Source organism: Myotis davidii, unplaced genomic scaffold (genome assembly GCF_000327345.1).
Source record: "Myotis davidii unplaced genomic scaffold, ASM32734v1 scaffold299, whole genome shotgun sequence".
Lineage (NCBI taxonomy): Eukaryota > Metazoa > Chordata > Mammalia > Chiroptera > Vespertilionidae > Myotis > Myotis davidii.
In genome coordinates this window covers 597,909-625,267 of record NW_006293088.1, presented here as the reverse complement: position 1 = coordinate 625,267, position 27,359 = coordinate 597,909, and the positions used below count along the sequence as shown (strand labels likewise).

Sequence of the window (27,359 nt, the reverse complement as noted above, 5' to 3'; positions counted from 1 at the left end):
TGCCCTGCGCACACATAAATCTGGTGCCATAAAAGAGCTATACCTTGGTTTAAGGTTCAACTAGAAATGTCTCGCCTTTTCTCCCAGGCAAATAACTGACAGAAATTGTCTTCCCTTAAAATGTGTCATTGAGTAGAGGGAGGAAAAAAATCTCTGCCAACTCAGCCATTCAAAGGTTTATGACTCACACTACCTCAGAGGTCTGAAAACCCAAAGTTTAGAACTTTGCTGAAGGCAGCCCTGGGATGGCAGTGCCCTGAGATGCCTCACAGAAGCAGTTACAAATACTCTCTTAAACATTCTTAGACTCCAGTCTTGAAGAATTTCCACAGACAAATCCTCAAACCACAGTAAATAAATAAATAAATAATGATAAAATACAAAAAAGTTTAAGGTACCATAAGAGCCAAAGTAACACACAGACAAATCAGATCAATAAATATTTCAAATTTTAGAATTATCAGGCACAGAAATATGTTTGATGTGTTGAAAGAGTATAAAAGGGATGGGAAATGTCAATAAAAAGCCAGAAGGTTATAAAATCTACATAGAACTGTAAGAACACACTGGGTAGACTAAAAAGGTAGCATAGAGTATAGAAAAAAAATTAATAAATTGAACAATAGAATGGAGAAAATCATCCAAAATCAGCATAAAGAAATGGGGAGGTAAACACTATGAAAGAGAGGGGAAGAAATATGGATGACAGAGTGAGGGAGTTCCCAGGGACCAGGGATAATGGCTAAGGACTTTCTATAACCAATGAAAGACACTAACTTGAGAAGCTTCGGGCTATTTCTGCTCTAAGAACAATATAAAAAGTCCAAATTGACTGAGCCCAGCTCTGGAATTTTACAACTCCAAGAACCAGTCTTCTCTTGAGAGAAGTTTCTCCTTCTCTACTTGAATGCGTGGACATGTTTGTACCCCTCCTCTGGCCCTGCAGAACTCAGGGAAATCGGACTAATGTGCCCAGGCAGACCCAGAAGGGACACGGGGGTCTTGGGCTCCGGGCCCCTGGCAGTGCTACCTGTGGTCATGTCCTCCAGCATCTCCAGCAGCATATCCTGGGTCTCATCGATCAGCTTGGTCCTCTGCACCACCAGCTTTCGCAGGCACAGGTATCCATTCAGCACAGTGCCCACCAAGCGACTTTTAAAGTGCCTCTTGATGGATTCCACCTCGACAAACGAGGAAAGAAGGCCTGTGGAGACAGGAAAAAGTTGCTGCAAAAGCTCTGAATGAGAATATAAGCAAGGAAGGTCAGTGTCTTCAAAAGATAATGAGCAACTCAAAAGCAGAAAAAAACTATCTTTGTGGTTGGCACAGAGCGGGTGCTCAAGGAGTGTATTAGTCAATAGAGAACAGGAGCTTAAAACGGTAAACCCATAGATGAAGAGAAAAATGCAGAACTTAAATGTATATATGGTCAACCTCAGCACCCAAGGAACTAAGAGTCAGCCCCCAAACTGCACCCAGGGTGCCCTAAAGAAAAGGTCTGGTGGCTTTCTCTACCTGTGAGACTCTTGAGGGCATAGCCCTGCTGCAGATCAGTGCTCAGGGTTGCCTCCTCCAGGGCCAGCAAGCGGGCTATTTCCTAAACAGGACGATAGGCACAAGTTAGTGTGACGGTACTGCCAACACCCGTCGCCTCCACCACCAGTCCAGAGCTTTCAGCATCAACCAAAGACATTCCGTAGTCACCACTGTTTTATTACAATGATCCCTCAAGCGGAATCTTTGCCAAACTCCTTTCCAAGAAGCCAAGGGCAATTGCATTGATGTTAAGGGATGGCTTAAACATTGGGAAGAGCTCTCCTGGCTGCAGGAAGGGGTACCTTGGTGATGAGGTTGCCCACATAGGGCAGGACTCCCCGCGCTGCCAGGTAGACTTTCCAGTGAGCGGAAGTGATGAGCTTCTGGTAGAGAGCCAAGTACTCGGCGGCACACTCGCCAGCTACGCTCAGCTCGTCCAGGTAACTGCCATGGAGACAGACAGGGCACTGAGAGACGCAAACAGCTCCAACAGTCAACTAGTCCCTCACGCTCCTTCCATCGTTCTGGTCTCCTGCTGTCCTTCGCTCCCTCTTCCTTCCAGGTCGGAGGAAGGACCCCTGAGAAAACCAAACTTCCCACCTGGGAAAACCCAGAGCACACAACAGCGAGCGGGATGCAATGAACGATACTCATCTGAAACAAGCACCAGAATATGAATAGGGATGACTTGGGCAGCAAAACGATTTTTGACTGAATCACTTAATGGGCAAGTGTACCATAATTTCAATAATGAAGGCTCTGAAATTAGACTGCCTGAACTCAAAGGCTGCCCTCTGGTGAAGAAGTTAATTAACCCCTTTAAGCCCAGGTTGCTTCGAAGATAAACGCGATGATGCATGCCAAGCTTTCTTTATGTGCTCATAAGCTGGTGCTGGTGCTCTATTACTACTACTACCACTAAAACTCAGCTTTTTAATACTGTTTTGTTTCTGTGGTCTTAGGTGTGCCTCCCACCATGCCTATCCAAGGATTCCCCTGGGAAAGCAGAAAAGGCAGATGAAGTCTGACCACTCTCCCCATCCCACCCTCAAATAGTACCTGGTGAGGAGGTCAAGGACCTGCTGCTTGCGGCTGGGAATGGTGGCTAGAGCTTCCACAATGGTACAGGCTGCCTGCCGTGCTGCCTGCGTCGCTGGAGTAAAGAGCACCTGCAGGGCCCAAGAGGAAAGCCTGGCTCAGATGATAGCCTCTCGCCAGGCCCCCAGTAGGGCAGTCAACTACCACCCATCCCGAGAAGTCGTCTGGGCATCTTCCAGGAAAAGATTAAAGGCAAAAATCACCCGCTAACATGAGATCTGACTGCCAGACTGGGAAAGAGGCTGCTAAGGAGCCTTCTTCTTCATGGAGATTTTCTCCATCAAGTAATTTGGAGAATATACCTAAGATGACCGAACTGGGAAAAAGACAAGCAGGTATTTTCCCTAGTAAACACTTCTGCAATTCTATTTCGGGGACACCTCTATGTCAAGTATTTTTCTTTACATATCAATAGACAATAATCACGTTAATCCTTTAAAACATTAGCTAGGAAGAAGAGGGAGAGGTCAGCAGAAGATAGGAAAGTCGGAAGGAGAAAGAGGACTGTGGGCGCTGCGGCTCTGTCTATTAAGTGATCAGGGAGGGAGCAGAGAGCAGGACGAGCTTGAAGAGAAGGGCAGAGAAATTCTGCTCTGGCCAGTAGTGGCTGCAACCAAGACCCTCAACCCACTCCCTATTTGAAAGGCAAACTGTGACTTAAGGTAATTATAAAAATAATGTTGGCCGCAGATTCCTTTACAAGAAAGCAAAGAACAGAAGCAGAGTGAATGTGGAAGGTGCTCCTAGCTGGGGCCAGGCAGCGGGACGGGGTCACTCACTTGCCGGAGCCAGTTGTTGTGGCCCAGTTTGAGATCCAAGGGGGAGGTCCTCTTTCCCCGACGACTCAGGAACTGCTTCCACCTCCACACGTACTTCTCAGTCAGATAGAGATGGTGGAGCTCCGCTTTGCTTGGGGACTTCCCGTTGCCATCTACCCCTGGAAGGCAAAAGGGTACAGGGGGAAATAAGGAAAAGAAAGTGACAGAAGAGGGGGGATTTAGGGCTGTCAGGACAGGGGTTGGAGGGACTGATTTCCCCAGTCTTGAAGAAACAAGCACACCTCTGATAGGAAGACACTTCTTCCAGGCTTCATAGGATGCCTTGGGGTCTCTCTTGAGCCACAGCTGAGCCTGGGCATGGATCTCATTGCAGTAAGGCTTGACTGTAGTGAGGGCCTCCACGGGGACATCCTACAGGAGGAGAGTGGAACAAAGGGAAAGCGTGTGAGGCCAACTTGAGCCACCGCTCCGACAGTGGCATTGGCACCCCAAAGGGACATGTGCAAAGGCAAGAAGATCAGAAGGATCAACAGTCACATCTTTATCCCAAATACGTGTTCCTGTTAACGCATTCTGACCCAATTTAGCAGTAGCATCTCCACACTGAGCTTAGGGTCACTGATTAGATTATGCAAGGTCAGAGGTAGCTGCTTCCTACAGACAATTCTATAGCCACATACACTAATTCCTATCCCCAAGCTGACTGGCAGTTTTCCAACATAAATCTTCAAGGGGTCACTGGGCAGCCTCCAGAATTTAAAGGGCCACTACTAACCAGAACTCTAAGCCAGTGGTTCTCAAACTTTTTGGCTTCAGGATCTCATCACTCTCTTTAAAAAATCCATTACCTATCAATCTAAATGACGTTTATTACATTTTTCCAAACAAAAGTAATCTAGAGAAAGGAATGGCACAGTTTTCTATTTTTAAAAATAATTGAATGACTGCCTTAATAAGATAGCTGGAGTCTCATATCGGCTTCTGCTTCCAAACGGTAGTGACATGCTGTTTGGGTTAAGTATATAAAAAACACCTAGCCCTACACAGATATATAGCTGGGAAAGAGAAGAAAATATTTATAGCTTTCCAATTAATTTTGGATTTTTTTCTTTGATACTATACCAAAATTCAACAAATTATAGGTTCTTAAAGACTGACTGCAATGTGGAATCTAAAACCAATCAATAAACTTTTCATATTCCATTACACTAAAATTCGTCTTTTCCTATGCATGATTCTGTAACATGCACTGGTCATTTGGAAAATACATCAATTCCTCTTCAAGTGACAGGCTCACTTTATTCATTTGTCAAGAAAATGTCTGCCTGGCACCAATTCTGAGCAACCACATTTGCCTGTCAGTGTCCTTGCAAGCACAGATGGTTCCGGAAAAGGCACTGGTTCAGTTGGCATCTCCAACAATCACACACACGTTTCCTCAAGATAACCGCGCACTTTGGAGTGAAGCAGAAGCGCTTTGTGCGTACTTCCCACTGTCCCACTGAATATTAAGGAGATCAGTACTCAAGAGTCGAGATTCACTAATTTAATCAGGAAGCTCTGGAATGAAACTGCATGGTAGTGAAGAGCCCGTGAAGCTGGTGCTGCTGCCTCTTCTGCTAAGACACCAGCAGTCTTACCAGCAGTGACTCTGCACCATGGGCACAAACATCCATGGAGTGCAAAGACTTAGGATAATTATAAAAATAATGTTGGCCGCAGATTTCTTGAATGTCTTGGGAATTGTGGGCTGCTCTCTCTGGGCTATAACTAAACGTCAGCCTTAGCGGATAAGAACTCTGGGGAAATCTTTCACCTTACACTATGGATAAAATGAGTTATAAGTGCGAGTGAGGTTCTTCTGTTCAACAAGGACCAATTTCACTTGCTGGGAATCAGCTCTGAGGGGAAATAAACCTTCATCACAGGGAAGGAAGGACAGTATCTCAGTCCCGTCTTTCCTGAGGACTGTCTGGGCAGCCCAGGACAAAGGAAATGTAGTAAACTGTTCAATAGCAGCCTCCTCCTACTGTTTACCACTCTGAAAGCAACCTTCCTGCAATGAAGGCTCTGTCTCCCATCAAGGGACTCTATCATGATGGAGCAGGTCTTGGAATGGCCCAAGAACCACAACGAGGGGTTACAAGCAGCTAGCCTCAGGCACGGCCGAGAGAAAAATTATAGTGTGTACAGCAGGTACAGGCAAGTCGATCTGTGGCTTGGCTAGTTATTTTAGGATAAGAACTTGGCTTTATTCATTCACTTAACAATAATTTACTGAGTGGCTATTATATGCTGGATACACACTATGTACTGGACATAAAAAATTATTAGTAAGAGAGTCCCTGGATTCAAGGCACTCGCAGCCAGCCTAGCAGAGAAGTGGATCTTCTGAGGAGCAGCTAAGGATCAAAGGAGCATTCTAGGCAGAGAAGACAATATACAGCCACAGCTAACATTTAATAAGGACTAACTTGGGCCAGACTCTGCTCTGAGAATTTGATCTTCATTAAGTCATTTATTCTTTGCAACATTTCAAGGTGGACACTCTATTCCCATTTTACAGACGGAAAAGTGAGGAACTAAGTTAAATAACTTCCCAAGGTCAGATACTGGTAAATGGAAGACAGCCCTGCACACACCGCATGGCAGAGGCACAGAGGCGGGAAGAACACCATGCTGTCCGGGAGCTGCAAGTCACCTGACGTGAAGGCAGAAAGAGGTAGTCCTAACTGGGGATCCAGCCCGCAACCCAGGCATGTGCCCTGACTAGGAATAGAACTGTGACCTCCTGGCTCATAGGTCGATGCTCAATCACCGAGTCACGCCAGCCGGGCTATATTTTTGTGCTTATTTTACCCTTGACTTTCCTCTGAGAAACCTTCTCAAAAATCCCAACCCATCTCTGCTGAACTGCGGCAAAGGAAGCAATGGTGCCCCCTCCCCCAGGTCAGGGGAGTTCAGATAGGGCAGAGCACAGTGCTGGCTGGGGCATGGTGAGGGCTTCCACCCTAACCTTCCCTCAGAGACTCCCCACCCAGTACCTTGTTCTTCTTGCTGGTTGGAGCAGGTGGTTTAATCAGCTTCTGTAAGATCCGCAGGCACATGAGGGTAATGTTCTCAACAACCACGGGAGTCTTAATGTTCACAGCCATGAGGAAAAGGCTGAGAGCTAGGGTCAGGAAGGAAGGCAGAGTCAGGAACATAAAACACCTCGCACCTGCTCCGCAAGGCTGTCCAAGTGTAGGCCCCCACCCCTTCCTCTCTGTGGCTGGGACTACACCTGAGGCCTCCTTTCCTTTCTCTGAAAAGCTCCTACCCAGATTCCCCCAAACTCACCACAGCGCAAACGGAGCTCCCAGCAGCTGTCCTCCTTCGAGATAGAATCTGTCAGCAGCAGCATTTCATACTGAAGGCCACTTGCCTAGGAGGCCAAAGGGAAGAGGCATGAGTAGAGAAGGGTCTGAAAGTCAATCCCAGGACTGGCTATGGCCAAACAATGAGACTGGCAGGGAGGAAGCGAGGGAACGAAGAAGGAAAGTGAGGGAGGAGTCAGAGGGGACACCTGTCCTGCTCACCAGATCGGGATTGGCCCAGTGGCCCTTCAGGGCTGTGGAGACTTTGCCAATGATCAGATCGTTCATTTGCTGGGTGGCTTCTGGATTGTCTCTGCAGAAGCAAAAAACAGCGTCTCGTTACTCACCACTGGCTGTGCCCCTTCTTCCCACCTGAAGGAGCCCAAATAAGAGGAAATCGATGTCTAGGGCTACCTGGCCTTCCCAGGGGCAACTACAGGGTTAGCCCACAAGACCCTTGTGTGTAGTAAAAAGCACATGTCACAGCCGCCTTTCCTGGGAGACCGACTGGGGAGGAGCAGCACCAACATAGGGGAGATTGTGTCCCCACCCCTTTCCCAGGCTGCAGAGCACTCAGGTGCCAGGTGGTGTATCACAGTCGCCAGATCTAGGCATTCACACTCAAGTCTTGGCCACAACTCTTTCCTTATCTTCTCCAACTGCCTCCATTTCCCACAAGGCATCCATGCCCCTTTGTAATAATGTCTACATTAACTATCACACAAAAAACGTAAATTGTATCATATCACTTTCTTGCTTTCCAACACTTTCTAAAAATCCAAAGTCCTTAAAATGGCCTACAAAATCCTTCAGGATCTGGCCCCTAGAGACCCCTCACTAATTCCCACTCCCCCGTTTCCCCCACGGTGCTTCCCTCCAGCTACATGGGCCTCCCTGTTGTTCCTCCTCCATTCCTGACACAGCCCTACCTCAGTCTTCCACATGAGTTTCCTATGCATGTAACACAGCTTGTTCCTACTTTACACAGCTCTTTGCTCAAGTATGACACCCTCAGAGGTCTCCCTGGACCACCCTATCCTACACAGCAACCCCTTCCACAATGAGGGTGACCACCCCAGCTTTGCTTCTCTTCACAATCTAACCTCCTGACACTGTGCTGTGGAATTATCTGTCCACTGCAGTTCTCCCATTTAGAATGTAGGCTCCATGAGGACTGGGACTTCGTTTCATTTACCACTGTAACCTCAGTGTCTAGCACAGTGCCTGGCCTTCAGCAGATGGTCAATAAATGTTTGCTAAATGAGTGAATAAACAATACAATATTTACCAACCACCCAACCCATCCCAGAGTTTAAGTTATATACTCAGTATATATCCACATCCAGCTCTGGGCACTGTATCGGCATTTTTTAAGTACTCAACAAACATGAGTTATTACACGAATTATTTCCATTTCATCTCACCATGAGTCTTGAAGGTATTCACTATTATCAGTATTTTTCAGATGAAGAAAACTTGGGCTCTAGGAGTTAAGTAATTTGTCTAAGGCCCACAGTACAAAGTACCAGATACTAAGCCTGAGTCTTTCTGACGCAGAGTCCAAGTTCTTAACCTCTAGGCTCCACTGTCTTCTTTTGGGTGAGTTTTAAGTTCAAGTGCCCAGTCACTCCCTTCTCCCCTCACCAGAACTCAGAGACCATTTCCTCAGGAAACCACACTGAAACCAACAAGCCCAGTATAAGCCAATTACACTACTTACACAGGGTTTCAAACATCCTTAAGTTCATTCATCTACACCAGCGGTTCTCAACCTGCAGGTTGCGACCCCTTTGGGGGTCGAACGACCCTTTCACAGGGGTCGCCTAAATACATCCTGCATATCAGATATTTACATTACGATTCATAACAGTAGCAACATTACAGTTATGTAGCAGCAATGAAAATAATTTTATGGTTGGGGGTCACCACAACATGAGGAACTGTATTGAAGGGTCGTGGCATTAGGAAGGTTTGAGAACCACTGATCTACACCCTGGACAGCTCCCCATTTTCTCCTCCATGATAAACTAGCCAAACTGTCTGGCAATGAGAAGCATAATCCTTGCACCCTCTGGTGTTCCCAGCATCACTGCTACCATCAACCCTGGTGTCGGCAGGAATTACTAGCCCCGCCACGATGCAGGCAGACTGACCGAGTTAGGAGGCACATGAGCTGGCGGACCTCCTCCCGCATGGCCGCAGAGCCTCGGCGGAGGTTGTAATCAAAGAGCTCCCGGATTAGGCCCTGGGAGACGAGGATGTGCCTCAGGGCTGGATTGGAGGCCAGGGCCCGGAGCAGAGTGATACAATGTTCAGTGACGGCCGAGGCACAGCCATAGCACTTGGTAGAGGACGTGTGGCCACAGCTCAGGACGGACAGGGCCCGGTACTGGCTGGCAGTGAAGGTGGGCTGCACAGACGTCCGGGAGGACTTGGTGGCCGCTTCCCTCTGCTGCAGGTCATATTCCAACAACTCTTTGCGTGAAGCAAATACTTTCTAAAGAAAAAAAAGACAAAAGGAAAAGAAATTAGCAATTAAAATGAGAAAGAGGAAGTTAACTAGGAAGCTTTGGTTTGGAAAAAAAACTTTTACATGTATTTCTATTTTAACCTTCTTGATAATCCCACCAGTTAGATACTTTATCCCCATTTTAGAGAGATGGAAACAGGCTTAGAGGGATTGGCTTGACCAAGGTAAGGGGCAGAGTCAGAATAGCCTCTGATCACAGGCAGATGCTTTTCATTCCATTGTCAGATTCTCAAAAAGAACAAAGGTCAGAACCGCAGGTACATGTGGCAAAGAAAGCACACCAGCAATCTCGGTGGCAAGGACACTAGCTGCTCTCCTTGTCTACAGGCAGCCTCCCATTCCACGGAGATCAATATTCCACCGTTACATGGCCCATCCTGGCTGAAGGGAGTTGGAACTCCCTGACTGTCTAGCCTGCCAAAATGGCATATGTCAAAAAAGGAAATAGAATCTTGGCACTGGATTTTTTACAACCCATCATCCAGGATCTGAACTGCTGGACAAGAGCAGTAGGGCTGCTTTGAAAGCAATTCCCAATAGCACACTCTATAGGCGCTCCCATTTCTCTACCTGAATGATTTTGGAGAGTTCATCGAAAGAGTTCTTGCAGTCTCCACAGTACTCCTGAGCCAACTGCAGGATGTAACGATTCACACTGGCTGAAGTGGAGCTGATGCCCCCAGCCGAGCCCGAGTCATCCTGCAATCCAAGAGGGAAGCTGTCAGCCTTCCACTGAGAGATCATCTTATCTGGGACAGTCTTCTGATCATGACCCTCTTCAAATGCCCCTTGCAATCTGGGATTACCTGCGGCTTCTCAGGAGCTGCCTCATTCACTTTGCAGAGCAGGTTCTCCAGCTGTGGCCGATGTCCCATCAGCTGATGATATACTCGATCAGCTTTGTCCAGAAGTGTATTGATGTTGGAAACAGCCTAGACAGGAAAAGACATGGATGAGCGCACGAAGGCTTTCCATTGTGATGGCTTTCCCTGAGGGATCTGTTCACTGAAACACTTCCTATAGGGCAGGTACTGTGCTCCATACATTCTTTCTCTTCTTCAGAATAATCCTGTGGGGCAGGCATCTTATTTCTAATTATTTTTAATAAAATTTGATGTACATATATAATACCACATACATATAAACATGCAATGCTGGAAAGTGGTTTATGGCAGGTCACACAGTATTAAAATGTACAGCTGGAACTGGAATTTTGGTCCTTTGACTCCAAAGCCCACCCCTTTTCACTCCTCTAAAATCCAGTCCCACACATCATGCTGGCTGAGAAGTGGCCCCTGAATAGTCTAATACTGAGGGAAGACCCACAGCTGCAATATGAAGCAGTCCACGGAAAAAATGCATGGCAAGCCATCCGGTTCCTTTCCACCTTTCCAAATCTAAAGTTATTTGCCCCTTGAGATATTCTAGTTTATTACCAACGTATCTCCAAAATCCTAGGCCAACCATGTGTTTCAATATATCTCACTTCATTATTTGCTTCCACCCAAAAGCTTGGCCCTGAAAATAGTCCTGAGTTGAGGAAGGTTGGGGCTTGAAGGGAAAGCACACATCCTACACCAGCTGTAGAGAAAGCTCAGATCAAAGCCTGAGTCTAGGACAGAAGTGGCCTCACCTTCTTCCGGTCTTCTTCATTCTCAATGGGATCCACTGCACAGCAAGGCTTGGCATAGAGCATGAAGTCGAAGCGAGCATATTTACAGAAGCCACAGGCATTGCAGAGGAAGGGATCCTTTTCATCATAATTGATGGATCTGAAGAACCAAAGTGTTTGGGTCAGGGGAGCAGCAGAAGTTTGGTGGTGTAGGGATGACCCAGGGAGGAAACGGATTTTATCATGTCTATTCTCTATGACTTAAGCAACCAGATAACAAGAAAGAAAGACCAAGAAGTAAACTTAGAGACACCCCCACCCATCACAGGTTGGGCAAACACACACACACACACACTCCACTCTTCCCCGTCTCCCTCCTTCTCTACCTTTGTACTTCACATTCTACATACCCATAACAACCTCTAACTCAGACACTGAAATTGCCCACACTGACTCTTAACAGAAAGATACAAAGAATGTTCATGGCCCTAGCCCGGCGACAACTACTCGTTTACCTGCATTTGTGACACTGGTAGACATTCTCTCCACAGTTGCCGCACACCCCTGGGTTGGCAGGGACGGAGGCACTACAGCGTGGGCACTGCAGGGTCTCTGTGGAAGCCTGGTAGTTTTCATAGAAGTCTGCAAACTCAATCATCAGGTTGGAAGCCACAATGGGCAAGGGCAGGTCAATCTTCACCTCTGTCTGCCCAGGGGTCAGTTGAACCTTCTTGGCTTTGTGCCAGCGAGCAGGCCTAAGAGAGACAGTGTCAGATAGAGGGACAGAGACCTGACAGCCTCTCATTTAAGGCTCAGTGATGATGGTCTGATGAGATAAAGATTGTTCCTATGTATTTTTCTAGGGCAATGAAGTGGTTACTCTAAGAGCAGGACATCTGGCAAATAATAGCACCCTAATTTTTAAAATACTTTCTACTACCCTTTCTCTATAAAAAAGGATAGAACATACAAATGCTTTAAGATGTTCCATATGGCCCTGACTGGTTTGGTTCAGTAGCTAGAGCGTCGGCCTGTAGACTGAAAGGTCGCAGATTCGATTCCAGTCAAGGGTATGTACCTTGGTTGTGGGCACATTCCCAGTGGGGGGTGTGTAGGAGGCAACTGATCGATGTTTCTCTCTCATCAATGTTTCTAAATCTCTATCCCTCTCCCTTCCTCTCTGTAAAACATCAATAAAATATATTTTTAAAAAAAGATATCTGTCTCAGTAAAAGTCAGCACCATAACCTGCTAGTACCTTCTTTAGCCCATGCATGACTTGCCCCGATTCAAACACTGGCATCGATGAGCTAGAAAGACCCAACGTCAGCAGATACAGAGGGAGGCCCCTTGCAGAAATGGAAGGACTGGGTACTGGAGAAACTTCTGGAGAAATACTGCCTGCTCTGTGAGCAAGAGAATAGCATCTAAATCCAAAAAATGACAAATGGGTCCCAATATGGACGGTTTTATATGAAAATGAAACTGCTCTAGTTAACCTGGGTATGAGAAACCTGGCGTGCCCCTCACTAAGCTTCCCCTCCCTAGGCAAGCTGTTGATGAACTTCCATTGACCCCGAGGGCCCCCTGGACATGATTTTAAAATAATCTTTGTTGACATCCTTAGGAACTGGCATTTCACTTTTGTCCCCCCGTCACGACTGAAGTGGATAAGAGGATATACTGGACCTCTAGGGATGCGCTACTTTACCGGATCCCAACAACAGGTGGGAAGCCTTACCAGCGCCCCCCACCCCCAAGTCCAAAGAGCCCGTACTTATTTTTCAGCTCCACGATGGCCTGCACAGTTCGGTTGTTGTAATAGAGGTTGATAGTTCGCACCATCTTGGTCCGCTTCAAGTCTCCAATTTTCACCGTCACTTTGCTGATGGTGTGGCTGCCAATGAGCTTCACTACCTGCTGGGTGGTGGTGTACCGGGTGTCCACTTTAATGGAAGACAGCTTGATATACTAAACACAAGAGGACACACAAAACACTGTATTAGTTCAAGGCTAACGGCTCATCCTGTCTTCTTCAAAATTCATCACTGTAACCCACTCTTCATCCATGGATGAAATTTCTATTTAAGGTAACAAGTGTAGCAGGTAAGGATTCATACCCCTGGCGACCAAGCATTAGGAGAACACCTATGCAGTAACAACCAATCTCTGGAAGAAACCCACTGGCCCTGTGAGCCTCAGGACCATCCACGTTGAAGATGTCACTTACACAAAATGGCACTTCTGGATTATTACACACCAGGCAGGGATCACTCTCCAGGTAATAGCCATCAAACTCCACTAAGCCAGACAAGGTGCTAAAGAAGAAACCAGTCTCAGCATATACAGAAATTTTCATCTTAGAAAGCACTGAGCTTCATAAAGAAGCCATGAAAAGGCCATGGCTCAATATTCCCCAAGGCAATCCCCACCCTAGTAAGCACATAAAGACATGTGAGAAATGCCAACAGGGTTGAGAAGTTATAGGAAGGAAATTTCAAATCGAAGTTTCCTGTTTCTGAGCTGTCCCGAGGTCAGGGGGAATCCTAAAAAGTTTACGGTTTGACTCAGAGTCACAATTAAACATAGTAAACATCATTGAATTATATATTTAAAATAGGTGAATTCTGTCCTATGGAAACTATACCTCAATAAAGTTAGAAGGGAAAAAAAGAATAGTCACTATTAAACCTTGGAAACAATAAATTGTCAGTTTAAACCAATGTTCTCTTTCAAAAGTTTTTTTTAATGCAGCCATTTTCTGTAAACTTGTCTTATTTTATTTACACTTAGACTCTGGAAACTAGAAATCTTTTTTAAAAAAATTACTGCTTACCAAACCCAAATTCAGCAATTATATTTTGAGTAACTTCTATGTGCAAGGCCCTAGCTACGAGGGAGGGATTCAAAGACCAACTAGACAGGGCATATTGATTCGCATGTTAGAGCCCATCAACGTTGAGAGAGCAATTTGGCTGAGCTTCAATAGGGAGAAAGCAGAACAAGGCTCACTTGTAAATGTTGGAGTTGGGATGGTTGGTAAGAATATGGTTTTGAGTCCGCAGAATCTCCACAGCCTTCTGTGAATATTCCTTCAACTGAAACAGAAATCAATAAAGGTGTATAGTTAAAGCCCAGGGGAAGTCTTACTGGGCTTACAAAAGACTTTTGTCTTCTGCTTTCTAGATAATACCGCCCCAGAAGTGCCAGACTTCTCAGCCTCCATCAGAATCATACAAAGCTGGGCCTAATTCCTAATCGTGTAAAGGATTCTATCTTCTTTAGAAGTTCCCACTATCTTATGATAGTCCATCTTTTTAGACCAAGTTTGATTCTCAAGGAGAAGCCATGAAAAGGTTATATAATTGCCCTAACCAGTTTGGCTCAGTGGATAGAGCGTCGGCCTGCGGACTGAAAGGTCCCAGGTTCGACTCCGGTCAAGGGCATGTACCTTGGTTGTGGGCACATCCCTAATAGGAAGTGTGCAAGAGGCAGCTGATTGATGTTTCTCTCTCATCAATGTTTCTAACTCTCTATCCCTCTCCCTTCCTCTCTGTAAAAAATCAATAAAGTATATTTTTTAAAAAACTGAAAGGTTATATAATTGCAGAAACACTCTGGGGAATGTAATCAGAGCTGTTAGAAACCCAGAGAAGCACTGTCTTTCCCAAGCAATTTTAATGAGTTGCATTTTCTTCCCGCTTGATCTACTTCTGCTGGCTAAACCAATTTCAGATTGTACTTATGTGCTAGTGTATATTATCTACATAGTATATACCCTGGGAGTGCATATATATTTTTACAAGAGGTTTTATATATGCACCCCTTTAGGTGATGGTCATAATGTTCTTAACGCGAGGAAAAAGATTAGCCCAGCTGGTGTGGCTCAGCAGTTGAACGTCGACCTATGAACCAGGAGGTCACAGTTCGATTCCTGGTCAATTCGACACAGGCCCAGGTTGCAGGCTTGGTCCCCAGTAAGGGGAGTGCAGGAGGCAGTCGATCAATGATTCTCTCTCATCACTGATGTTTCTATCTTTCTCACCCTTTCCCTTCCTCTCTGAAATCAATATATGTTTTTTAAAGAGAGGGGGAAAAAAGGTTAAAATGACAAGTTAGCCCTTTTGATCATAAATCAACTGTTACCTTTTTCTCTGTTTGTGGAGTTTTCAAGGAGAAATATCCTAGTAGATCCACAAACTGGGCAGCCTTACGACCATAGGCTGGGAGTTCTGGCCATATGGACCACATCAGATCTAGCAGGAGCTCCTGTTGAGATTTGCTAGAGTTTCTGTAGATAAACAGCAGTTCATATTACCAAGCAGCAGAAAGCCCTGAGGTTCTTTATCAACAAGGCCCAGGTACTATTTTTCTAGGTGTAGCTATTGCCCCATAACTATGAGTTAAGTTTGAATGGTTTGATTGCTCTTTTGACAATCCATCCTAACAGATGTAGGACAGTCCTTTCCTGTCTTCGGGAGGCGGTCTATTCCCATCATCCAACATTAGTCAATGGCAGTAACCAAGCTTTGTTAACCTAACGAATCAAGCCTGATCATTTTACAAATTTTTAGAAGCATAGCCTTCTTAGTGGGAAACAGATAATCTCTTGTTTAAAACATCAGTTTAATACTAAAAATCAGATAACTCAATGAAGAAATCTGTAATACTTAAGAGGATGCTCAGGCTGGTATAAATATTGACACTGTGACCATAAGCGTGTAACATAAAACCAAGCCAGAACTACACCGTCCACTCTGGTCCCAGATCCATGAAGACTGTTAAAACCGCCCTGGACCCTACCTGTAGATATGCAGTGTCAGGCAGTGGGCCTGCCAGCGCACCGAGGAAGAATTGGACTCTAACAGGAAGCAACGCAGAAATTGGACCAAGGTTTCCTTATCTGCAAATTTGTTCAGTTGGTTCACCAGAGCTGTGCACAGCTGGTCCTCCTGGCTGCCTGCGCTCTCACCTGCAAGATCAAGGCAAGAAGAATAGGAGGAAGTGGTCTAGAGTCTCACAGCCAGCACTAGCATATACAGAGGGAGGAGAGGCTGTCCACGTCTAAATGTTGGAGCTAAATGGTTATAATTTGAAAACAACTTTCAGTTGCTTCCTGGGAGACAAAAGGTCAACCTCAAAAGAGACATATAATAATGCACCCCCCCAAAAGCAGAAAGTGCCTATAATTCGCCTGGCACTGAACAAACATAGTTACACTGGAGGAGAAATAACCTTTCGAAAGCTTGCTACCAAAAACAGTCAATATTACTACACACCTACTTGAACAGAGAGATTTGAATAATTAATTGAGAGGATGTGAACACATTCCTTGCTTTCCACCCCCGATCACCTGTCTCGGGCCACCAAGGACCATGAAAAGCAGTTAAGCAGAAAGGCACTTGCATTTCTGATGGTGAGAAGTCAGGTAAAACAGGTTACATTTATAGAGCATTCAACAGTTTACAGGGCACATTTCATTTCACTCTGACAAACCTGCCACAGAACAATTGTTATTATTTCACAGAAAAAGGAACTTGGCCTAGTAAAAACGCTGTCTGCTTTGACCTTTCCTATCAGGCTCTTAGGATGAGAAGGCACACTGTTCAAGGTGTCACCTTCAATGTAACTGAAAATGAGACCAAAAGTAGAGCCCAGAGGTCATTGGGTTTTAGGTCCCCTTTAAGTCAGGATGAAAGACACTTCAGAAGAGAATAAACCTTGTGCTCTAGGACAGACTAGAATATATCACCCTGGTCTCTTACCCTCTTTCTCCTTTTCCTTTTCTTCTTTCTTGCTCTTCTTAGTGGAGGACTTGGACTGTGTTGTGGCTTGTCCAGAGCTGGAGGCCACAGGGGCTGAGGAGGAGGAACCGGAGGACGCTGTTGAGGCCGCCAGCGCGGCGAGCACTCTGCTGCCGCACAGAGCACAGGAGAGCAGCTGCAGCAGCACTGGACACACCCCCTCATCCACCAGGAAGCTGACTTGGAGGAGGAAGTACAGGACGGCTGCAGGCAGAGGAGAGGGGCTCAGCTCCAAGATAATGACAACTCAACTTACATGCAAGGACTAGAGCAACTTCTCCATATGGTCAGGACTGCCCTATTCCCACCAGCTCCTTCTCTAAGTTCTCTCTGCTGAGAGCTGCCAAGAAGAATTTACATCCTCTGAGGAAATACTGACAAGTATCATAACACTATGTAGAGAATGGCTCCCAGCCCCACTTCTTTGAATAAGATGATTCTGTAGACTCCATACACTCCTCTGTAGTTTTACTATCAGTCTAGAGGTCAGATACTCCTACTTGGTGCCCCTGTAGCACCCCAAATGTTATCTATTGACCCTTATCACTCTTTTAAGTTTTTACTTGTCTTCTTTGCTAGGCAAAAGTTCTGTCTACACTGTCATGCACCACAGAACGATTTGGTCAAGAATGGACTGCATATATGACGGTGATATACCACAGAGCCTACGTGTGTATAGGCTACACCATCTAGATTTGTATAAGTACATTCTATGATGTTCGCACAATGAACTGGCCTAATGACACACTTCCCAGAATGCCCAATGTTAAGTGGCGCATGACTACCTATCTTGGTCATGGCTTTATGTCTCTAGCATCCAGTTTAGTCCTTGGCATATAGTAGCCTCAGTAATAGTTCCTGAAGGAATGAATGAATAATGCAATCAAAAGGAGCAGCACTGCTTACAGTCATCTTTGATGCAGAATTTCTGCCAGTTGATGGTTCGCTGGGCAGCAATCTCTGCACAGGCTTTCAGGTGCTCCATCTGAAATGGAAACCAATCACCAAAAATGAGTAACCCCACCAAGCAGCCCACCCGGTACCACACCTGCTGCCTTGAGGGGTCATCATCTGGTTTGGATGCAAACAGAACACGGCCCTCTGTGCAAAGTTAATCTGGTGCGCTGGTAAACCTGGAACCAAGGCGCACACACAAGACTCTTGCCACGCCTCCTAAGTTCAACTCCCCACCACACAATGGCCCTTCGTTTCCAGGCACCCCCCTTCAGACTGCTTAATAATGCAGCAGGAGAGATGTTTTTCCATGACTTGGAAAACCACACAAGTTTACTTTTTTTCTTACTAAAAGCACAACAGTAAGGACATTAGATTAGGAGTCTTTAATACTGAAGTTGTCCCTTCTAGATGCTCCTATGCAAAATATTCAATTTACTCCCCAAAGTCCAAACAATGTATCTTCAGGCAGTAAGACATCATTTCTTTAGCATTCAAGGACAAAAATCAGAAATGTACAAATTTCAGGTTGATCCTGTCCATGACATGAATAAATAACAGAGGTAAAAAATCCAAGTCACCCCTCCTCATAAGAGATGAACCACAGCTACGTAGGGGAGGGAATGTAAGGGGAAAATCTCAGACCCCGAAGCCAACTACACATGGTGGTGTAGCACCCAGTCAGGTATTACAGACTTTCCCTGATCCAACCCTGACCAGGATGTTCTCTAAATATCTAAAAGCCCTGTCTACAACTCCATCTGGGTTACTTACTCAGCTCAGCTTCATCACATACCCTCCCACCCATCCACTTCCACCTCCTCTTACCAGGCTGATGAGTGTGTCGTACTGCAAGGCGGAGCCTGAGCTGGCTGTCACCACACTTGCCCGGAGGAATATCCCCTGTTCCTCTAGCAGCTTCTTGATCCCACGCACGTGGGAGTCCAAGGTGTGCAAATCCCGGAGCTGGCGGTACTTGTCCTTTGATCCACAGATGAAGAGCAGAAGTTTGCGGACTTGCCGGCGCACAAATGGCGTTTGCTGGATCATCAGGTACTTGAGGGGAAAAAACAACACAGTCAATGATTCTGGAACTATATATCTGTACCAGCCTCAGCTCCCTGGCTTTCCATGAGCTGTTATTGAAGACTGGTGATAGCCCTGGCCAGTTTGACCCAGTGGATAGAGTGTTGGCCCCTCGGACTCAGGTTTGATTCCAGTCAAGGGCACATTCCTCGGTTGCAGGTGCATGCAATCAATGTGTCTCTCCCACATCGATGTTTCTGTCTGTCTCTCCCCTATCACTCTCTCTAAAAATCAATGAAAGACTGTCCTCAGGTGAGGATTAACAAAAAAATAAAATATAGCAGTTCTTTTAAAAAAAGGTAAAAATAAAAACTGATAAGGGCCCTGGCTGGTGTGACCCAATGGATAGAGTATCAACCCACGTACCGAAGGGTCTCGGGTTCAATTCCCTATCAAGGGCATGTATCTGGGTTGCTGGTTCTCCTGCCAATGTCAGAGTACATGTGAGATGTAACTAATCAATGTTTCTCTCTTTCTCTTACCCTTCCATTCTCTCTAAAAATCAATGGGAAAAATATTCTCCAGTGAGAATTAACAAAACAAAATAAAAAAAAACTGGTGAGAAACACAAACCAAACTATTTTCTTGTGGCCAAGCTAGCCTCTGGTGAACTTTAGAATTCCTTACAGGGGCCAGGAGACAGGCATAGAAAGAAAGAAGTCAGAGAGGGAAATACAGCAATATTACTGCTCCCCTTCTCAGAATCCTTAGGAATCTATAGGGAAGCTGGCCTCCACTCTGGCCCATCGAGTGAAAATACAAGGGAAAAAAACATTCCGAATCTCACAGGTGAAAGAGATGGGGTGGTTACATATATACACTTTGAAATGGTCATTCGGAGATTGCTAACAGATTATTCATCCTAGGTTTAATCTCACAATTGCTGTGGTTAATAACTATGGTCTCTGCTGGCTCCAAACTCACCCCAGAATACCCTGCTGCTCTGCGATGTCCAGTCCAGAATTATGCTAACTGCATTGTTTCTTTGCAACTGGCTCCCTCTTAGGTTCTGCCAATAGGGAGCACTAGAGGGACACTGGAAAGCAGGAGGAAAAGAAGGGACTTGCTTCTTCCTGTTTGCCTGCTATCCTAACAACAGCCCCTCACCCTGAAGGCCTCCGTTATTTCTTTAGTATTCAAGGGCAAACCAAATGTTAATCACCAGCTTCTCTCAGTACTTCCAGAATCAACCACATCACTCCCCCACTCCTCAGAGCTCCTAAGGTATCAGCAGCTGCATCCTCCTGGGATCCACTGGGCTTCCCTCTTCACACACAAGGCTGCTGGTAGCTCTGCTTGCAGTTACTATCTCTGTGTATCTCAGCATTCTCTTTCAATCTTTTTGCTATTTCAATGGCCATTTAACCAGTTCCCTATATTAAAATCTCTGTTAATTTAACTAGTATACGTTCTGTTTTCCAGACAGAGTCCGAAGTATTAAACCTGCCCATTACCATTGTGTGGGGGAAGTTAAATGAACAGATCAGAAACTAAAGTGGATAGCTTGCTTTGATGCACATCTCCCAGTTTCACCATATACAGGATAAGGCACAAGTAGGTTTACAGTAGTGTGTATGGAAAATAACACAATAATGAATAAATAATAATACAAGAAAAACTGTTTTGCATACAACTGTAAACGTGCCTCTGCCCCACCCTGTAGTCTACTGCACAGGGTGAGACCTAGGGGAAACACTATGAGGGTTCGGGTCCACAAAGGCAGTCACAGCCGATGTGTCCTCTCCTCCACTGGCACCGCCCCCTTCACTTACCTCTGAGAGAAAGTAAAACCAGGAATGATCAAAGACAGGAGGTGGGATTCGAGAACTGGTGTCTGCGATCTTTTTTATTTGGTATGGAAGCCTCAGTACCATCTCTGTTAGAAGCTGAGTATAGGCCTCAAACACATCAGCAGCATGACCCTGGGAGAAGAACATTTGGGTAAGAACCTGTGATTGGCAATTTCCATGACCACACTGAAGAAAAAGGCTGGTTTACTGCTCACTAGGCATACCTTAAGCTAGAGCTGGTCAATGGCTCCTTTTGAAGCCAGAGCCATCACTGGCTGACAGTTTTGCTTACAAACCAAGCAAGGCCCCAGGCTCCTGGGCAATTTCATTACATGTAAAGGTTGCAGTGGAGATAGATTTCACTGCTCTTTTTTAAAAGTTCACTCTGGTTTTTAACAGTGGATTGATTGTATTCTACTTACACAAAACCTAGAATTAGAAAATACTGAAAAAGCAGTAGCAGGAAAAGATTTGACTTTCTATGTGAGATATATTTCATTTCCTAGAACTAAAACTTCCATAATAACAAGAAATATTCAAATAAGCCAAGGGGGCCAGGATCACTAAACTCAGGCGAAAGCCTGGGTTCACATCACACGGACAGGCAGGGGTACAGGGAGATTTGAGGACAGTGGAAACAACAGCTATCCTGCAAGGTGTGTGGTTCCCAGGAAGAGCCTGCATGTGTCTCCTATTCAATCACCAGTTATTCACCGGTTCTACGCCAAGCACTGGGAGTATAAAAGGGAGTATGATCTTTGCTGTGAGTTTGAAGGGGAGACTCCACATGCGTGACCAGGTAAACACTGTCTCAATCAGACTTGACAGCAGGGAAATGTGTCTTAAGGAAGGTTTTCCCTAGGATCCAATGCTGGAACTGGGTCTTAAGAAATAAGAATTTGAGAAATGAGGGAACACGGGGATGCAGAGGAAGAAGAATTTCTGAAGTGACAGCATGAACAAAGGAAACATGCCATGTGGGAAAACGCACACTTCAGTAGGGCTGCATGCAGGGGTGCTGTAGGTACGAAAGCTAGGGAGTAAGATAGCTGGATCCTCAAAGAACCTTTTGGCCGAAAAGTAATAAAAAACCACCTAAGAGTTATTAAAAAGAGAAGGACATGATCAGATTCCTATTTTATGCTTGTTATACTCCTATATATTCAAAGCAGTTCTGAGTACGCAGTAAGCAGCACAGCTAGCCCAACCCATTTAGCTCCACCAAAATAACTCAGCAGAATAGAAATGGTAATAAATGGTAATAATGAACATTTATTGAGCATCAGTATGTGCGAGGCACTGCACTTTACAAACACCACCTCATTCAATGCTCACGACAACCCACAGACACTGTGTACCCTCCTTTTCCAGGTATACAAGGCTTACTAAGTAAGGTTAGACAGAACTTCTCCAAGCCTCTTGGCTAGTGAGAACAACTGTTCCCAGGCTCACCTGATCAGGAGCCCATCTTCTAAACTAGCATGTTAAGAGACCTCTAATGACAGCATGTGACACACGAGAACATAACCCACTACTGACAACAACGACCTTGTACCGTCTCATCTTTTTCTAAGGAGCTTAATGTGAAAGAGCCATGACTGTCTGTTTTCATTCAATTCCTAAGGTTTACAAAGTGGCAGGACTCAGGATCCCAATAGAAGGGCATGTATTAAATCACACCAAGTGATGCAGGGAGCCCACCAAGGAATGCAGGCTCCCTCCTGCAGCTCCTCACCCCTGCTCCTTCACTCTCTCACTGAGTGTGCTCTGGATGAGGCACAGGAGCGGCTCTTTGTCAGGGAAAGCCCTCACCTTCACATACTGGCGGAGGAAGAAAGGGCTCATGTCGGGTGGGGAGGAAGTAGTATGTGGTTTCAGCAACTGGCTCGCAGCCACGGGCTCCTCATCGTTCTGTTGGCTCTTCCAATACTCCAGCAGGGATTTGAGCACGTGCAGGCAGTAGTCCACAGCCCCAGAGCTCAGCAGGGCTGCTGCGGTGGCACTGGAGATGAGGGAGGATGACTGGGAGGGAGAAGGTAAGAATGGCTTATAAATGCAGCTGGGTGTTGGAGTGAGGAAACACACTCACAGTAGAGCTAGTTGTCATGGAAGTGAGGTAGTTGATCTCTTGAGTTAAAAGTTTCCCACTAGTTCAAAATTTCCCCAATTCCTTTGAATAACGACATGGTAAGAGAAAAGAAACAAATAAACACCAGGTCTCAACTCTAATCTCTCTATACACACATGCCAGAAGCCAAGAGGCAAGGACTAGATAACTTTTCCACCTGGAGGGCATGGTTTTCTCTTTTTCTTTGGGCAACTAGAAAAAAAGACCATTTCAAGGAGAGAAAACTTTTCATTATAGGCACTTTTGGGCAACTCCACCCTCCCAACAGGGGCTCTTCTCATAGTACCAGCTTCCAAAGGAGATGGGGTAAGCGATCACATGAATAAAAAAGTAGGAGAAAAGCTACTGTAAATAAAACCATTAGGAGAGCCTTGCAAATCCCAGCAAACCCCACAGCTCATAAGCTCATTAAGATCGGATGCAGTTCAGCCTCCATTTCTACCTTCTCTGCTTTGTGTTAATCTCCTTTCCACCGCGCACACACTGCTTTCTCTCTGCTTTATTACCATACCTTATAGCAACATACAGTGGGGAATCCTCTTAGCCACTCCGCGCCTTGCAGAACAGTCCCCTGTCTTTTAATACTGAAACTTCCAAACCCTTTAACCCCTCCAATGGAGGGATTGTTGCAAAGAGCAGGACTTGGAAGGGATTCTGAAAAAGGTGGAGGCTCTGTTCTTGAAGAGGTGACAGCTTAGAATCTAACTCCTCTCAAGCAACAACAATGGCCTTATTCTGACGATCAGGACTATCACCTTTGCCCTCAGCCCTAGTACCAACCAGACAATCCTCTTACCTTTCCCCACACCCGTAAGCTTGAAGCAAAAATACCTCACATATGGAAGACTTGGATCCAGACTTGGTCCGGGACATGAAAACGCTCAGGAGTCTCATTACTACCAGATGGACTTCGTTCAGAGCACTGCGCTCATTCTTCTTGGAGACGTCCTGCAGCGGAAACAGAGCCCAGAAGCTCAGGCTCACGTTTAAGCTTGAGGCATCCTCTGAACAAGATTCCCTCACGCCTCTCAGAGCTAGATATGCCTCAGATGGAATCGGAGACAAAGCAAGCTCGTGTATCCATGGACTACGCCTGAATTACCAAAAGCCTGATACACAGGCTTATGAAGGCATATGAAGGCATATGAAGACTGAAACAACTAATTCACTGTTTTCACCTTATAGAACCACAGGGGTGGGGACTTGGTCTTATTCCTTAATTATGCTCAGATCCAAGAGTATGCCTGGGCCAAAGTAGGCAGTGAAAACATTTTTGTGGAATCCACAGAACTAGAGGCCTCAATGGGTGGTCATCCCCTGAAAATAGGGGAAATTCTCTAAGAGAAGAAAAAACAACTGAGAACTGATCTTGGCTGAGCCCTATTTTTCACACACTATGACTCAAATTTTACCTTCTTATCCATGCTCAGCTCAGCAATAAGTTGGGAGAGCAGGTTGTCCAGGGCCCCCTTGTCTTTTTCGTCTTCTCCATCCAGGTCTGCAGTGAGCATCAGAATGACCTAGAAGTCAGAGAAAGAAAACGTGAAAGCCACTTCCCTAGAAAACAGCTTGAACACAAGGGGTTTCAGAAGAAATCCCAATCTTCCTGACTTCCCTGTCACTCATAATCTGTGAAAAGTTCCTAAATCCCAAGTTATCCCAAGTTTATGCGTCCAGAGGCAGAAGAGTCAAATGTTGGTATTTGGCATCACAGAGAATGTTCTGCATCAAATTTGTAAAACTAAATGACTAACCTATATTATGTTCAACCAAATTGGGTTGAGAGAGGGCACTATGCTACTAAGAATTAAAGAACAATTTTGCCCAAAAGGAAGGCAGCCAGTGGGAGAATAGCTATCACAAGACCATACTCTAATACACTAATATTAATGAAGAGTCACTGCAGACTAGGAATCTCTGTAGCAGACTTTTGCTCTTGGCTCTGTTAATAACTAGCTGGATGACTGTGGACATTTTGAAAAAAATTATCTGACCATTGGGCTTCTCATCTATAAAATGAAGGGCTATACATTGAATTCCATTGTTTAATACCAATGCCTTGAGATGGCAGCACGCTTAGGATGGTCCACCTATAATGTGATAGATCCAGTGAACTGAGAGATGGATACCTGCATGTATGGAATGGCCCGGACACCTCCAACATTTCTTAACTGGGGCAAGGTTTGCAGTAGTCTCTCCAACAGCATCAGACGGACCATATGCAGCCTAAAAGGCCAAGGAAAACATATGAAACCTGAGCTAATATACAACCACTTACTAGCTGAATATAGTTCTTTCCTCTTGTTCCCAAGGTAAACAGGGCACCTACTGCTCAGGAACAATCCTAACATTAATAAATGCCTATTTATTAACCAGCAACATAGGAGAAATCTCACTTTGTTAAAAGGGAGCGAAACTATTGCAAAATACCATTAATGGTACTAAAAACCTACTACATGAAAGTTAAAATATTTGTCAAGCAATCAGGTCCTAGCCCAGTGATGGCGAACCTTTTGAGCTTGGTGTGTCAGCATTTTGAAAAACCCTAACTTAACTCTGGTGCCGTGTCACATATAGAATTTTTTTGATATTTGCAACCATAGTAAAACAAAGATTTATATTTTTGATATTTATTTTATATATTTAAATGCCATTTAACAAAGAAAAATCAACCACGAAAGTGAGTTCGCGTGTCACCTCTGACACGCGTGTCATAGGTTCGCCATCACTGTCCTAGCCATTCTCAGTATCAAAATTTAAACCTTTAATAGTAAGCACTATGTTTTTTTCCCAGCATATGGCCCTATTCTTATTCTGCCTCCAGGCATTATTTTCCTGGCATTCTTTTACCTATAAATTCTCAATCATCCAGTTGCATAGTGACCCAACACTTTCTTTATATATATGTATATATAAAGAATATATATATTATTGATTTTTTACGGAGAAGAAGGGAGAAGTATGGAGAGTTAGAAACATTGATGAGAGAGAAACATCGATCAGCTGCCTCCTGCACACCCCCTACTGGGGATGTGCCCACAACCAACGTACATGCCCTTGACTGAAATCGAACCCAGGACCCTTCAGTCCGCAGGCCGACGCTCTACCCACTGAGCCGAACCAGTCAGGGCATGACCCAACACTTTCGTTCTCATGCTTCCCCAAGTCCTTAGAAAGGCCAGTCCATCATTTTTCCTAGTGTGAAATTCCATTTCAACACCACCCTTCCCATACAGGACCCGGGAGTTTTCCCATATACTCATCTGGTCACTACCGCGCCTTCTTCATCTGCAAAGAAACAGCTAGATTTCCATACTAAGTGTGTGCCCCTGGACCTCTAGTGAATACACAGATTCAAAAGGACCAACTGAAAATCAATTAATTAGGGTTTTGTTGACAAGTTGGTTGGCAGCCTCGCTTAACACACAATCTTACATAAATTTAAAAGTTCATTTGCTGAATGATTTAATGGATATGCTCTCACAGTAAATCGTTGTTCATTTTTCTTACAAATCGTTGTTTGTAAGAAACCATATGCCTACATATTTTTTTAAGTGTGGTTTCCATATATTATATATCCTAGTAGGCAGTTATCCAGAATATTTTCAAAATAATAAAAGTCTGAATGGAAGTACAGTGTCTTATTTGAATAATTACTATCATTCTAAAAAGAACTCAAAGGAATGAGCTAAATGTCCTTTAGAATTCTATAGCACATAAAAGCCCATACCTGCCTGCATTCATGAGTAATTAGGCAAGCTATGGGGGACTACAAGTGAGTAAGAACTGATCAGGAATGGAAGAGGTACAAGTGAAGAAAGCAGAGGTAACAGCAGCAATTCGGCACTTTTAGGATAAAACATAAGCTTTGAGATGGATTAAAAATCTTCATATTTGGAGAATATGCATCTGAATGAATATACACATGAAGGAAAAAGTCAACAAAATGAGCAGGTCTGGACCTGGACCAAGATCATGCCAGATCATTGGCTTTTCAAACACTTATTATTCTTGAAACTTCACCAAAAAAGTAAACACTAACAAAAATTACAATTTTCTTGTGACTTAAAAGTAAAAACAATTGTTATTATATTATTTAAAACAATAAGCCACCTTAATTGTTTAATTAACTTATTCCTGGGGGGGGGGGGGGGGGGAGTTAACTTAAAACCACTTTAGAGATCTCCATGTCCAATATGGCTAGGTTACCTCAACTGACCATCCTGCTAAAAACAACTAAAAATCCTAAAAAGACATAACATCATTTTAGAAGCAATGATGAATTTCAAAACATTTCAAAGGATTGAAATCACATAGCATGTTCTGCAACCATAATAAACTATAAATCAATAACAGAAAAATAATTAGAAAATCCCCAAATGTTTGGAAATACCTGGGCCCAGAGAATAAATCACAACAGAATTTAGAAAACATATACCTGAACAGCAATGAAATCAGAACATAGCAAAATATGCGGGCTCCAGTGAAAACAATGTTTCAAGGGAATTTTAGAGAGAAATATATAGCTTCAAATATGTATTTAAAACAAAGATTTTAAATCAATGACATAAGCTTCCATCTTATGAAGCTAGAAAAAAAAGAATAGAAAATTATACCTCCAAAAATAAGGTATTAAAAAAAGGAAGCAGAGAAAGAAAATGATAAAGAGTGAAAATAATAGAAAGC

General features: G+C 44.6%; 1 protein-coding gene across 1 annotated transcript in view; it reads right to left on the bottom strand.

Moving 5' to 3' along the window:
* Nucleotides 1–27,359, bottom strand: part of UBR4 (ubiquitin protein ligase E3 component n-recognin 4) — a gene marked incomplete at its 5' end in the record, with an annotated part of 124,129 nt that overhangs the window by 25,258 nt on the left and 71,512 nt on the right. Inside the window, 27 exons of the mRNA XM_015565924.1 lie at nucleotides 1,031–1,204; nucleotides 1,516–1,597; nucleotides 1,839–1,980; nucleotides 2,596–2,705; nucleotides 3,414–3,571; nucleotides 3,695–3,824; nucleotides 6,458–6,585; nucleotides 6,753–6,837; nucleotides 6,992–7,082; nucleotides 8,923–9,266; nucleotides 9,870–9,998; nucleotides 10,106–10,231; nucleotides 10,933–11,071; nucleotides 11,427–11,666; nucleotides 12,689–12,882; nucleotides 13,142–13,229; nucleotides 13,924–14,009; nucleotides 15,058–15,202; nucleotides 15,715–15,883; nucleotides 16,677–16,919; nucleotides 17,622–17,700; nucleotides 18,498–18,725; nucleotides 20,528–20,677; nucleotides 22,358–22,567; nucleotides 23,505–23,621; nucleotides 24,086–24,193; nucleotides 24,803–24,899. Coding sequence (XP_015421410.1) covers nucleotides 1,031–1,204; nucleotides 1,516–1,597; nucleotides 1,839–1,980; nucleotides 2,596–2,705; nucleotides 3,414–3,571; nucleotides 3,695–3,824; nucleotides 6,458–6,585; nucleotides 6,753–6,837; nucleotides 6,992–7,082; nucleotides 8,923–9,266; nucleotides 9,870–9,998; nucleotides 10,106–10,231; nucleotides 10,933–11,071; nucleotides 11,427–11,666; nucleotides 12,689–12,882; nucleotides 13,142–13,229; nucleotides 13,924–14,009; nucleotides 15,058–15,202; nucleotides 15,715–15,883; nucleotides 16,677–16,919; nucleotides 17,622–17,700; nucleotides 18,498–18,725; nucleotides 20,528–20,677; nucleotides 22,358–22,567; nucleotides 23,505–23,621; nucleotides 24,086–24,193; nucleotides 24,803–24,899 — 3,992 coding nt within the window. The remainder of the gene's footprint in view (nucleotides 1–1,030; nucleotides 1,205–1,515; nucleotides 1,598–1,838; nucleotides 1,981–2,595; nucleotides 2,706–3,413; nucleotides 3,572–3,694; nucleotides 3,825–6,457; nucleotides 6,586–6,752; nucleotides 6,838–6,991; nucleotides 7,083–8,922; nucleotides 9,267–9,869; nucleotides 9,999–10,105; nucleotides 10,232–10,932; nucleotides 11,072–11,426; nucleotides 11,667–12,688; nucleotides 12,883–13,141; nucleotides 13,230–13,923; nucleotides 14,010–15,057; nucleotides 15,203–15,714; nucleotides 15,884–16,676; nucleotides 16,920–17,621; nucleotides 17,701–18,497; nucleotides 18,726–20,527; nucleotides 20,678–22,357; nucleotides 22,568–23,504; nucleotides 23,622–24,085; nucleotides 24,194–24,802; nucleotides 24,900–27,359) is intronic.